General features: G+C 41.0%; 1 protein-coding gene across 1 annotated transcript in view; it reads right to left on the bottom strand.

Annotated features, from left to right (window-relative positions):
• The window catches only part of LOC124798786, a 110,031-nt gene that overhangs the window by 49,755 nt on the left and 47,194 nt on the right, over window positions 1-13,082 (bottom strand). Inside the window, exon 3 of the mRNA XM_047262315.1 lies at window positions 3,218-3,396. Within this exon, the coding sequence (XP_047118271.1) occupies window positions 3,218-3,396 (179 nt within the window). The remainder of the gene's footprint in view (window positions 1-3,217; window positions 3,397-13,082) is intronic.

Genomic DNA, 13,082 nt, shown 5'->3' with positions numbered 1-13,082 from the left:
CTGTCTAATGCAGGGGCGGGCAGGAATCCTGCACGTGTGCGATGCACTTGCGCGTGTGCAGTTAACAGGTGTTGTGCGTGCACACTCGAGCAAGCTGGCCACCCGCTTCTCTCCACTCCCCACCATACCGTCTCTCCGCTTCTTCCTCTGTAATGCGTTTTGTTTCCTGGCCTGTTTTATTGAATGAAGGAATAAGGTTAGTAGGAGTGCTTGAAAGATATCGTGGTTTGAAAGAGTGCCTTTTACCTACGATACGTTTTATTTAATTATCACAGGTGGAGTTTACAATACATTTAATGTCTGGAACAAAATTTCTACATACAGACAAATGCAAACAATTACGTAAATATTCATTACTTATGTTTGCTCTTAACCGAGACTTATTAATTTTCATAACAGAAAAAGTCTCTCACAAACGTATGTCGAGCCAGACATTGGCATTATCTTCGCGACTTCACGATGGAGACGAGGAAACTCTTGCTGTGGAAAGTCGTGATAAAAATCTATTACACGTCTTGCCAAAAGGAACTGGTCTCTCAGACGAGAATTATGCTGTAGAATCTACAGTGCAGATCTGTTAATTTCATTTTCAAACTGGGATGAATATTATCTACAGAAACAACAAATTGTCTCGAGAACTATTCAAAACCTTGGGATAAGTGTGATATACCCCCAAATCGCTTGAGAAATTCCTCTTTTATTGCACTCATTACGGGAACATATTGAAATTTATTATAATGGCGTTCAATATTAAACTTCCGCCGACCAGCGAGAATACTGTCACATATTGTACATTTCGAATTTTCACGTTTTTGCACAAAGAAAACATGATTCTCCCATTCCCTTTTTAAAGATAGCACATCTCCACTTCTCCGTTTCCTTGGTTCACTCTGCATTTTCCGGTTCTTGAAATACAACGTTCACTACGTAGTGGTCGCTTCGCTTCAATGTCCGCAGCTTAGCCTGGAACTACACTGCCGCAACCTGCCGGCTGTCGCCACTGCCCCATTTGACGACTGAACGTGAGCAGCACACGTGCAGCGCCGTGTGCTCATGAGCCGCGTGCAACGTTTGCCCGCCCCAGGTCTAATGGAACGAGCCGGGCCGTGAACGTTCATGCTTCAGCTTGAGTGGTAAATGGGCCTGAGGTGTGCATGCCCGTGGTCCCATTGCTAATAACCAGTTGGCAACAGTTTGTGTTGACACAGGCTCTCTTATCTGTACTGTGGTTACTGTAAGACCTGCCACTGCTGTCCTTACAATAGGATGATGGTCATCTGTGCTCCATGTTCTTCCAGGGCCTCGTCTACATGTGTGAGAGTGTTCACATGACCACTGATACCAGCATCGTCGCACGGCTGATGCAGAACATCCAACTTGTGTGGCTGTCTTCAGGAAGGATCATCCCGACATTCGGGATGCCACAGTTTGACTGCTTTTAAAATTACTCACTTGGCTACAGGAAGAACAAGTGTGTCTCCGTGGCATGGTTACCTACGTGCTCCACACGTCTGCACCGCAATGAGCCTTCTGGCAGTGAGCATTGCCTATTAAAGGGTGGACACATATGGCGCTCTGATAGCTATGCCATTACGATATCTGTTGGCGGACAACGTTGAGGCGTATGACGTCATCGGGTCAAAATTACGTCGTCTTTCCAGGTGCACTAATTTTTTCCTAGCAACGTATTTTATCTGGTGCGGTTATAGCAAGGAATGTGTTCTGCAGTTGTGTTCTAAGTGAACAGTGTTAGCACTTTGTCGGATTCGCGTCTTTGTGGGCATCACTATTTGCTTTTTATTGGGTAATCTGAACATATCAATGACTGATCATACTACTTTACCACTCACTAAGTAATATTATTGTGGATATCGGGGTACATTTTCGTCTTTTGTTGAGGTGTGGTTCTGTACACCCTTATAATCTGTTAAATGACAATTGTATGTACTGTTCATAAGATTTCGCGTTGCTTTACGAACAGTGACTGAGTTTAAATTTCACTGTCTCTTGAACTCTTCCCCTCACGAACTTATTTCTCGGTCCTCCGATTCCTGATGCTTGTACACACTCGCGCTCATTCAAGCTTTCCTCATGAAAGTGTCCGTATCACGTGAAACGTATTTGAAATATTTCTTGAATTGCCTTCAGCAGAACAAATTCCTTAAGTTGCCTTAGGCAATAAAATCGTTTTATGACCTTATATACAATTTTCAGCTAAGCACGGTGAGCGCAAGGAGCCATGATCTTCAAGACAAGTGGTACAGTGCGGAATGCTTCGTGAAATTGGTTTCAAAATTGTCATTTTCCATTCGTTAGGCGTAATGGATCACTAAGCATTTCTGAAGTAATTTCAGCATCATCGTTCCAGGAATTCCGACATCACCACACCCAGCCATGTCCAGCTAGGCGATAACATCGTCGTCCCCAGAACTCTGGCATCACCACATAAAGGCACATGCACCAATGTCCGGAGATCGTCGCTCCAAGAATGCTGACAACAAAGCGTATTAGCCACATGAAAGCCATCCCCAATCCCCCACTCCCCATCCCCAGGACTCACGCATCCCCACTCATCGAAGTGCCAACAGCATGCAAGCTTAAGCGACCAAGAAACCTGCGAGAATGTCGTTATTTGCTGCCAAGTACAAAGCGGCGCCAGCAGCAACAATCTGACAGAAAGGATAAGCCTGATTTTAAATATTATGCTAAGTTGATGATCTTTTGTTTATGGCTTTTCCTACACTGATAAATCATGGACACTACTTCCCCTTACCCTATTTAGCACAAATTTAACACTACACATTTTTACGAAGCCTGAACCAAAACACTGGGTAATCCTAGATAAATTACATAACATTTTATAAAAAGAGCCTAACAAGAAGCACCCTGAAACTTCCTCGCAGATTGACACTGTGTGCCAGACCGACATTCGAACTCCCCGGAGCCTTTGCCTTTCGCAGGTAAGTGCTAGAGCATTCTGGAACAAGCGCCCTAACGGACAAGGATCTGAATCTGACTATTCTCCTGTGCAAGTCCATTGTTTAAACCACAGCTCCTCCTCTGTCGAAAAGAGAATAATTCGTTCAGGTTACACTTCTATATTGCTACCAGAAAGCGTATGAAATTCACACACAAACATTTTGGCAGCGGAAAGTAATTACTCCCTCCCAAATCGTCTACTACAATACGTTTTATGTCAAATGATATAGGTACCCACCAGAATCAGTCCAGCTACTGTTATAGGTTAATGCATTGCCGCTCCACCAATAGCATTCCATGTTACTCGTTATAGCTTTTGAGAGCTGCACATTAGTAACTAATAGCTCGTCCAAGAGATGTCTTCTCTGCTGATGAGACATGTGAAGGAGCTTCTTGCCCCACTCCACATCCTCCAACCTACAACAAAATAAACAAAAAGGTGATATGGGAGTATCGAAAATTGTTGGTAGATGTTTATATCAACGGAGCCAAACGAGTCGTAAGGACTGAATTTTCACATGTTGTCACATGAGAAAGTGCGATCTGTTTTAATTGGTGAAAACTTTCTAAAGCCGAGATTGTATAAATATTTCGTTATTTTCAACAACCAGTTTCGAGAGACTTTGCTGTCATCTTCAGGTCTTCAAAATTTTTGTTACACTCACAACGAACACGTTTCCTAAGATCCAAAGATGACAGAAAAGTCTATCGAATCTAGTTGTTGAAAATTGAAGAAATATTTATGTGGTCTTAGCTTTCGAAAGTTTTTTACCGAATCCTGATGAGTCTTGACTCGTTTGTTTTATTCTCACATAACCATCTTATTGGAGTACGATTCCCAAAGAGAGAAGAAGAAAAATATAATACATTAATTGGCGAGTGCACCAATCTCGATTAACAGATAACCGCGGTTCCACGCAAAATCCTGGTGCACCAACATCGATCTAAGCTAAACGAGGGAATCGACCGCGTTTATATTTAACCGGGGCTCTTTCGCGGTTTTCTCGACATAGCCGTGGTTTTAGAAGCATACGCTATTAAGATGGCGGCGCGTTTTGATGTTATGGATGACACTGAGGAAGAATTGTTATACCTTGATCATTTAAATCGTGGCCGGAACCGTGTTGGAGTGATTGTGGAACGAGGAATCCCTTTTGAAGATTATAGTGACAGGAAGTTTGGAGAGAGATTTCGTCTGCTAAAAGAAACAGTGTGTTGGTTATTAAACGAAATTAATGATAGGTTAGAATTTCCTACTGATCGGAATAACCCTATTTCGCCGATGAACAGACTTTTTGATTACTTTAAGGGCATATGCAACAGGTGCATTCAACATTCTTATTGGGGAAAACGGTAGTGTAAATCATGCAACAGCACAACGAATCATCAGTGATGTATCAGACATCATAGCATCAATGTCTCCTCGATTTATAAAATTTCCTACAAGAGAAGTAGTGCGCTCTCTGATGTATGATTTTAGTCAATTTGACCGATTTACTGGCGTTCTTGGTACCTTGGATTGCACCCATATAAGAATTCAGTCTCCTGGAGGACACAATGCGGAACTTTTCCGCAATAGGAAATCATATTTTTCCTTTAACTGCCAGACCATTAGTGATCACAATTTGTTAATAAGAGATATTGTCGCTCGATGGCCGGGCCTCTGTGCACGACAGTACTATATTTCTCAACTGCGCTCGCAGAGCCCAGTTTGAAAATGGAGAAATACCGCAAGGTCACTTATTGGGAGATAGCGGTTATGCATGTAGATCCTACTTGTTAACTCCACTTATAAATCAGCAAAATGAAGCAGAGCATCGCTATAACATGTCTCATATTAAAACTAGAATCACTGTTGAGAGAAAATATGGCTTGTGGAAGAGAAGATTTCCCATATTATCTGTAGGAATAAGATGTAATCCACAGAAAACAATATCAATAATAATCGTGGGTACGGCTGTCTTGCATAATAGTGCGAGGAGTACAAGCAGTGAAGAACCACCAGAAGATCCAAAAATTTCTCGCCTTGTAAGTCAGTTACATGACGAAAGAGTCCCCAACATTGAAGATAACGAAGCTGTGCTACCTGGACAGCAGATGTATCGTGATGACACATTGCCAGGAAGAGCAGTTCGCCGTGCAATAATTAATGAACATTTCTGATAAGGTAACATAAATTCAGACATTGTTCAGAATGAAAAATTACGATTATAGTTACGGGATTTCACAGTAATTTTTAACTTTTTAGATTATTTCAGCATGTAATCTATTTTTTTCTGTTATATAGGGAACATAAAAGTTGCCTACTCATTGAACTGGGTGTATGATGAGAAATTCAGTGGTACGCCAAAAGCACTTTCAAATTTCAAACTAAAAGCCAGAGTGTGCCGTATACCATGCTTTCGATGAACCCAGAAAAGTCATTAATTTATGAGTAAATTTACGAGGAGTAGAATTAAATTGCGCCTCCACATGGGGCCACATACCTGTTTTTCTTTTGAGCTGCAGCGGTCAGTTTTCTTATTTTCAAGAACGGATGCATTTGCACCCACCAGTTCAAGAAGTACATCAATCTCGTGCTTCGAGAAATTCAGGGTTCTTCTTTTGTTCTCCATTATTCTCCAAAAAAACGAACAGATCGGAAATAGGTACCGTGGTACGTATACACACTTCTGCTTGTTGACGGAAAACACGGCAAAGAGAGAATGTGACACCAGCGATTATATGTACTATTTCATGTTTACTAACATCTTTGCGTCGCCAGGGCACGTTCCATTGCAATGTACAGAGTTTACCGTGGTCAAATGCACGGTTGGCTGACGACGGTTTGCTGACCAGCGATTAACGTTGGTGCACTGCAGGAACATTTTAAACACGATTTACTTTTAAGCATGATCACAGGACCTTGGTTATCATGCTTTTTGACCGGTGTTGGTGCACTCGGCCATAAACATTGGAGGATGTAATGATGCAACCACAAGTTTACATGAATCCTTATGTCCTACCATGCCAACAAATACGTTTTGACGTTAATTTTCTACCAAAAATGTGTACCGGTAATTCATTCAAAAAAGGTGTTAAGCTATTAAATGGTTTCATCAAACGATTTCATGCAACACACTGTGTTAAGTACTTTTATCTGATATTCTGAAGGTGCGGTATGTACAAAATGCGTAAATAAGTAATGCTTTAACAGCAGTTGGATTATTGTTAGTAACACCTAAAAAGCGGTGACAAGGACATTCTCAAGTCGTTGATGTATGTAAGAAAAGAAAGATTTAATACTGGTACGGAAGCTGATATAAACTATGCTGAATGCGAACTGGAACAATTACACCGATTTTAAAAAATCTGTGTATGCCTTGATATCCAGCACTCTCTCCGATAATTGTAAAATACTGATTCAAACTAGGAAAACTATTTGTGACATTGCTATCGAGGTGTACGGCATCAAACTTTTAGATATGTGTAACACTGTGCCAAGACAAACGATACAGACGCAGCAGTATCTAAGCATCTAAGTTACTAAACGGCTGAACAGTCGGTGGTGCCGACTATGCATTGTCTATCTAGCCGCCGTCAGTGGCAACAAAAGTTTCAAATTTCGTGTAATTACTGACCGTATTTAAGAGTTTTAAGTGCTGTCACAATCCGCTCATTAAGATGTATAATCTTACATTAAAGGTTAAACACAGAAGTAGTACTGATTACGGCGATTCAGGCGCACTCTGTTTGCATATGTGTCACAACATCTCCCATGTCGATGGTTACATAACCATGCCTCTCCTTTTCTCCCCTCCATCTCTTCCCCCATTCCCCTCACCTTCCCTCCACTGCCCTCTTTAGCCAATCGCAGCGCACTATTAAAATGAAGGAGCCAGTCACAAAATAACTGTAAAGGTCCCACTGAATTGCATTTATTTCCATATACAAATAATAAACTTGAATTGGCTCCATATTGAAAGATATTCATCAATACAACAGTATTTCCAAACTTCTTCGCATTAATCGTGTAAATCGGTGCTATTCATCACTCACACTCACACTCACACACTCACACACACACACACACACACACACACACACACACACACACACACACACATAAAGTCGCACTTACAAACAATTATTTACGTGAAGTTCAGTTGCTTCATCATTTAATTTCATTGCTTTTATGCTTACCTCATTTTCCTAATTGATGATTATGGCAAATAACTTACCCACGTATGGTGACTGCCATTAACCGTGGATCATAATGACCACCACTAACCCCAATGTCATAGTGACTTCCTCTGCCCTCATAAGTGACTGCCACTGGTGAATGCCATTACCCTAAATGGTGAATCCGTTACTCCCTTTCCCAAACATGATGATCACTATTAGCTCCATACCAGATGTTTATAAAAGACTCAATGCCTGACGTTAGTCAATTTTAACAGATCCAGCCCTCATTGTGAACGTTGGAAACATATAGTAGATAAGCCCAATACAACATGTTTACCGTCATAATATCAACACCACACGTGGAAATCTTTGGCCTATATTCTGACACCTCACTAAACTGCACAACGAATCTACGTTAACGGGTTTGAATTCCTGTCGAGAAATTCTCCTCAACGGCAAATTCCAAGCAAATGAATCGAGAAATATTTCACCGATTTTGGGACAACTATTCATTTGTAGAACGCTGGAATGGCTAATGGTTCTGGCTGTTGGTTCCTCCAAACAACTTCTCACTTAGCCATTTGGCAACGCAACAGGGGCAGTGTGTTTATGTTGTTGTCATATGTGAAGTGACTGATCTACACTGTTCTGTTCATTTCATCTCTATTTCTTTTTTGTTTCATTGTTTAGCAATAGGCAAAAGAAAGTGTTTAATGTTACCCTCTAACTGCAATAAAAAAAATGGTTCAAACGGCTCTGAGCTCTATGGGACTGAACTTCTGAGGTCATCAGTCCCCTAGAACTTAGAACTGCTTGAACCTAACTAACCTAACTCCTGCCGGCTCTAACTGCAATACAAATTTTTGAAGTTGTATAGTGATAGTAATAATAAATGTGTCTATTTCACACTATATGCTTGAGAATTCGGTGTTGCACATAAGGAAAGGCTGATGGTGAACACCACGAAAAACAAACAAACATAGTAATACTACTGAAAAAAAAACTATTAATCCTACTGCTTCACCAAACGTAAGAGATTTCCAGAATGAGATTTTCACTCTGCAGTGGAGTGTACACTAATATGAAACTTCCTGGCAGATTAAAACTGTATGCCGGACCGAGGCTCGAACTCGGGACCTTTGCCTTTCGCGGTCCCGAGTTCGAGTCTCGGTCCGGCACACAGATTTAATCTGCCATGAAGTTTCATATCAGTGCATACTTCGCTGCGGAGTGAAAATCTCATTCTGGAAACATCCCCTAGGCTGTGGCTAAGGCATGTCTCCGCAATATCCTTTCTTTCAGGAGTGCTAGTTCTGCAAGGTTCGCAGGAGAGCTTCTGTAAAGTTTGGAAGGTAGGAGACGAGATACTGGCAGAAGTAAAGCTGTGAGGACGGGGCATTAGTCGTGCTTGGGTAGAGCAGTTGGTAGAGCACTTGCCCGCGAAAGGTAAAGGTCCCGAGTTCGAGTCTCGGTCCGACACACAGATTTAATCTGCCAGGAAGTTTCGTAAGAGATTTGTTTGAAGCCAAGGATGAAAATGACAGTGTGTGCTGATACAGAGACTACATTTTCATATTACGCTGCTAGACATCAAAACCATTACTGAAATGAGTCACGTCTGATGAATATTACAGCTGAATTATCAAAGTTGATGTTGCAATAAACTGTTTTAAGTAATTTTCAAAAACATGTCCTGGGTTAGGCCCAAGACAAAAAATGATTGCAGAATCTTCAAGTTGCTGGGAGGCGAGAGAGCGGTGACTGCTATCAAAATACCAGACCGTGAGGAATATCCGAAACACATGTCAACTCTCACATTTTTCGCACACTGATTCTGCTTCAACCTGAAGCGTTTCTACTTACGCTTACCGTTCACAAAACCTCTCCCAGTCTTCTCTTTGTTTATTATACATGTTTCAGACCTTACCATATCTTTGAATGCCACTATGTTGTCTGATCTAAGGCACGTTTCCTTTCATTCAGTGTTTTAAAATCCTTGAGGTGCATCGAATGTTGAAAATTATAGCTGATCGATCGTCGAGCAGCGGACAATCTGGAGCGGTTGGTTCCCGATCAATGAAGAAGAGGACCTAAGTCTATCGGCCGGCTGAACATCGTCTCTGCCCACTGAGATTTTGTCGTATTAGCGATAATGGGCGAACCAGCAATAAGTTAGATGATCTTCAATGCGTTGCTGTTGAGTCTGCATTTAGAATTCAAACGACTACAACTGTTGTGACTAATAGGTTGGGTTTTAAGGAGCTTATAAGTTACTTGGATACCGGTTTTCACGTTTTCAACAACGCAATTAGTCAAATTAATCGAAGCCTCTAAATCAGTTTTTAACTAGTCACGTGGAGTAAAACAAAAGGAACTCAGTACAAGGAACACAATTTAATGCCATCCGAAATTAGTGACATTTGGTACTCGGTTAATATTATTGATAATCTCTCAAAGAAATTTGAGACGTTTCGAGAGAGATTCCAGCTGGGCACTGAAGGAAATAGTTCAGGTTCGATTTAATACACATTAAAATAAGGCATTTTATGCAGCACTATACCCAAAACTACTCAAAGTGATATGCGATAAACATGCATTAATAAACCTTAAGTCGAAGGTTAATGCTTGTTTTAAGTGGTCCGTTCTGGCTTCTTTATGTCCTGTAAATCAAGATGAACAACATATGCCTAAATATTGGCTATATGCAAACAAAGTACACTTTGTCAACATACCATTTCTTGTGGAGCTGAAACATCTATGACACCCAGTATTCAGATTATGAGTGGATGTCAGGGCAAGGCAAGAGATATGACAAAGAGTTCAACATTGTACTACTGGATGTTACAAAACGCCATGACGAATTAGATGTAAACTCACAGATGTTGCAGGATGATAATACTGAACTACGTCATTTCTTTTGCATAAAAAACTTTTCATGGCACGCACAAATTAACATGACTGGTCATCAGAAGTCAATTGTAATATATTAATGGTATCTATGCTATTTTTATTCCAAGAAAAAGGTTAATGCACACACGCTTGACAGTGTACAGTTTAAATCGGTCACGCCTCATGCCTCATGGCAAGAACAAGTTTATACGAGGGTTGGAATTTAATAGTGGCAGTTATTTATTTACAGCTCCTACAAAACAGATACATATTTCAATGTTTTAATGACCTTCAAAGTAGTCACCAGCATTGTGTATAACCCTTTGCCAGCGATGTGGAAGTCGTAGGATATTCTTAGCAGTGCCGGTTGTGTTGACATTCGGACGGTGCGGTCTACTGCCCGACGAATTTGTAGCAGTTCTGAAGCGAGTGCCGTAAAGTGTTTCCTTCAGTTTAGAAATCGAGTTGAAATTACAAGGGGAGTGCAGTAGATGGTATAGCACTTGGCAGCTCCATCAGTCAACAAATGAGTAACAGCTTGCACTGTACGTGCTTGAGCATTGTCCTGTAAAATGATGGTCAGTTCCTGCAGAAAGTGTCGTCACTTCTGTCTCTATGCTGTTCATTTTTGGAACCCAACCTACGACCAGCTTAGAGTGCAATCTGTTACTGATTTGTTTGACTGACGGGGCTGCTAAGTGCTACACAACCTACTGCACTCCCCTGACTTAAGCCCTCGTAAGTTCAACTCGATTTCTAAGCTGAAGGAAACACTTCACGGCATTCGCTTCAGAACTGCTACAAATTCGGCGGGCAATTGACCGCGCTGTTCGAACTGTCAACGCAACTGGCACTGCTAAGAGTATCCTAGGACTTCCACATCACTGGCAACGGGCTATACACAATGGTGGTGACCACTCTGAAGGTCAGTAAAACTTCGAAACACGAATATATTTTGTTCGAGCTGTAAATAAATAGTTGCCACTATTATAGTTCCAACCCTCATAAAATGTATGGAGCAGCCATTTGTGACTTATAATGGTAAAAAATACATATTGTAACCAGGTGTTGGTTGTAGTCACAGCATTGACTATGGTTTGTATCCTGATTTTGTAGATTTGCATAAACCGCTCAGTTTTGTCTACTACATACACTGCGGCTATGGCCAGGAACGCTGCGAGTTTAAATTGCACAGAGGCAATGATTTCTATGTACGGTTGACTCAACAGCTCACTGCAGTCGTTGAGATTGTAAATGTGGTTTTGTTGCACAATATCGAAGTAGGAAATGAGCGCTGAAGAAAAATTAGCATTTTGCTAAGCTGAGATTTGTCATACCTATGGAGGTGCAGTTAAGTAAAGAGATGTAAATCATCTCCCTGGTATGTACTGAGGTACAACATCCTCCTCACCCCTCCCCCCCCCCGACCCCACTCCCCTCCCCCGTGTCCCCCTTCCTCCCCCCCCCCCCCCCCCCGCGTTGCAATTTTAACTTCAGGCTTCTCTGTAGATTTTCCATCGTATTCCACAATCTTAGCAACAGATATTTCTTGATCATGAGCATTTTTTAACAAAAGACGTTATACTGGAGAAGAAAAAGTGAAATTAAGTCAATGTCATCTTTTTCTAATGTGACGGGTTCGATTCCCGGCGGGGTCAGGGATTTTCTCTGCCTCGTGATGACTGGGTGTTGTGTGATGTCCTTAGGTAAGTTAGGTTTAAGTAGTTCTAAGTTCTAGGGGACTGATGACCATAGATGTTAAGTCCCATAGTGCTCAGAGCCATTTGAACCAACCATTTCTAATGTGACATAGAATATGGGGAAATATAAAGCTTCTACAAGTGTCACAGTATGCCACCAAGAGTGATATTTTCGATTTACCGGTTTCCAAAGTTTCTTGACGTGCTAACTCACAAAGTGTGCGCTTACCTTAAATCTGATTAACTTAAGATAATGAGAACCTATTTCCCGATGATTGAGAGTTTAATCAAGCTAATCAGAAGGATATTTGTGTATATGAATACGTGTAACACGAATCGTTTTTATTGGAAGACTGCCTGCTTTCAACCGTAAATTTTAAAAGTTTGCCTACATGTGAAACTATAACAAATGCCAAATATCAAAAAGCCTGTGTAAATGGAAAGTGTTCAGGCGTAAAATACTTGGAGGTAAGTTCGATATATATATATTTACGTATTGACATGCTACATCTTTCGGATGTTTCCGAAAACATTCATGGCGTTTGTCTTAAGCCATATGAATTGGATCTTATTCAGTATTATTTTACCTGGCTTGATGGGGGACCCTCCGATCGAAATTACTAATGCGGAATTGCAGTTAATTATAGATATTCAGAAATCAAAATTTTTTGAGTGTGGCATCAGAGTTGATATTGCTCGCTGCTCACATGGACGAGATGTTTCAAACAATACATGGATGACTATCATGAAAACAAGAACGAGTTTTCAATGCACACTTCGATGTTAACTGTGTGTGCGAAACCCTCCTGGTTCAGATTCTACGTTCTAGGCGCTACAGTCTGGAACCGCGCGACCGCTACGATCGCAGGTTCGAATCCTACCGCGGTCGTGGATGCTTGTGATGTCCTTAGGTTAGTTAGGTTTAAGTTGCTCTAAGTCCCATAGTCCTCAGAGCCATTTTTGTTCGTCGATGATTTTGATGTAATGTGTATACCTGATGATTCAGACGTAACATATATTGTAGATGCGGTTCCTGAGTACTCTGATTCACGATTATGTTCAGAGAAAACTGTACCATCAACTACCATCAGCGAGCTGGGTAACTTCCACATTATATAATAAGGTAAATTTTGGGTTTCACTACAGAATTTCAAAGTACTTTCCTACATTTAACTTATTCTACAGAAATATCAACGCAATGGTCATGCTCTCAAGCTGCCTGGATCAAACAGTACACAGATATTTATGATGTGTAACACGTGAATGCTAAGAAAAATTTTTAAAAAGTTATCTTCTGACTTGAGGATAATTGTAATTCCGCAAAACAATGCAAAATGTGCAAAAAACGAG

Source organism: Schistocerca piceifrons, chromosome 5 (genome assembly GCF_021461385.2).
Source record: "Schistocerca piceifrons isolate TAMUIC-IGC-003096 chromosome 5, iqSchPice1.1, whole genome shotgun sequence".
Lineage (NCBI taxonomy): Eukaryota > Metazoa > Arthropoda > Insecta > Orthoptera > Acrididae > Schistocerca > Schistocerca piceifrons.
Note: the sequence above shows the minus strand (reverse complement) of the source record. Positions and strands in the feature narration are given on the sequence as shown.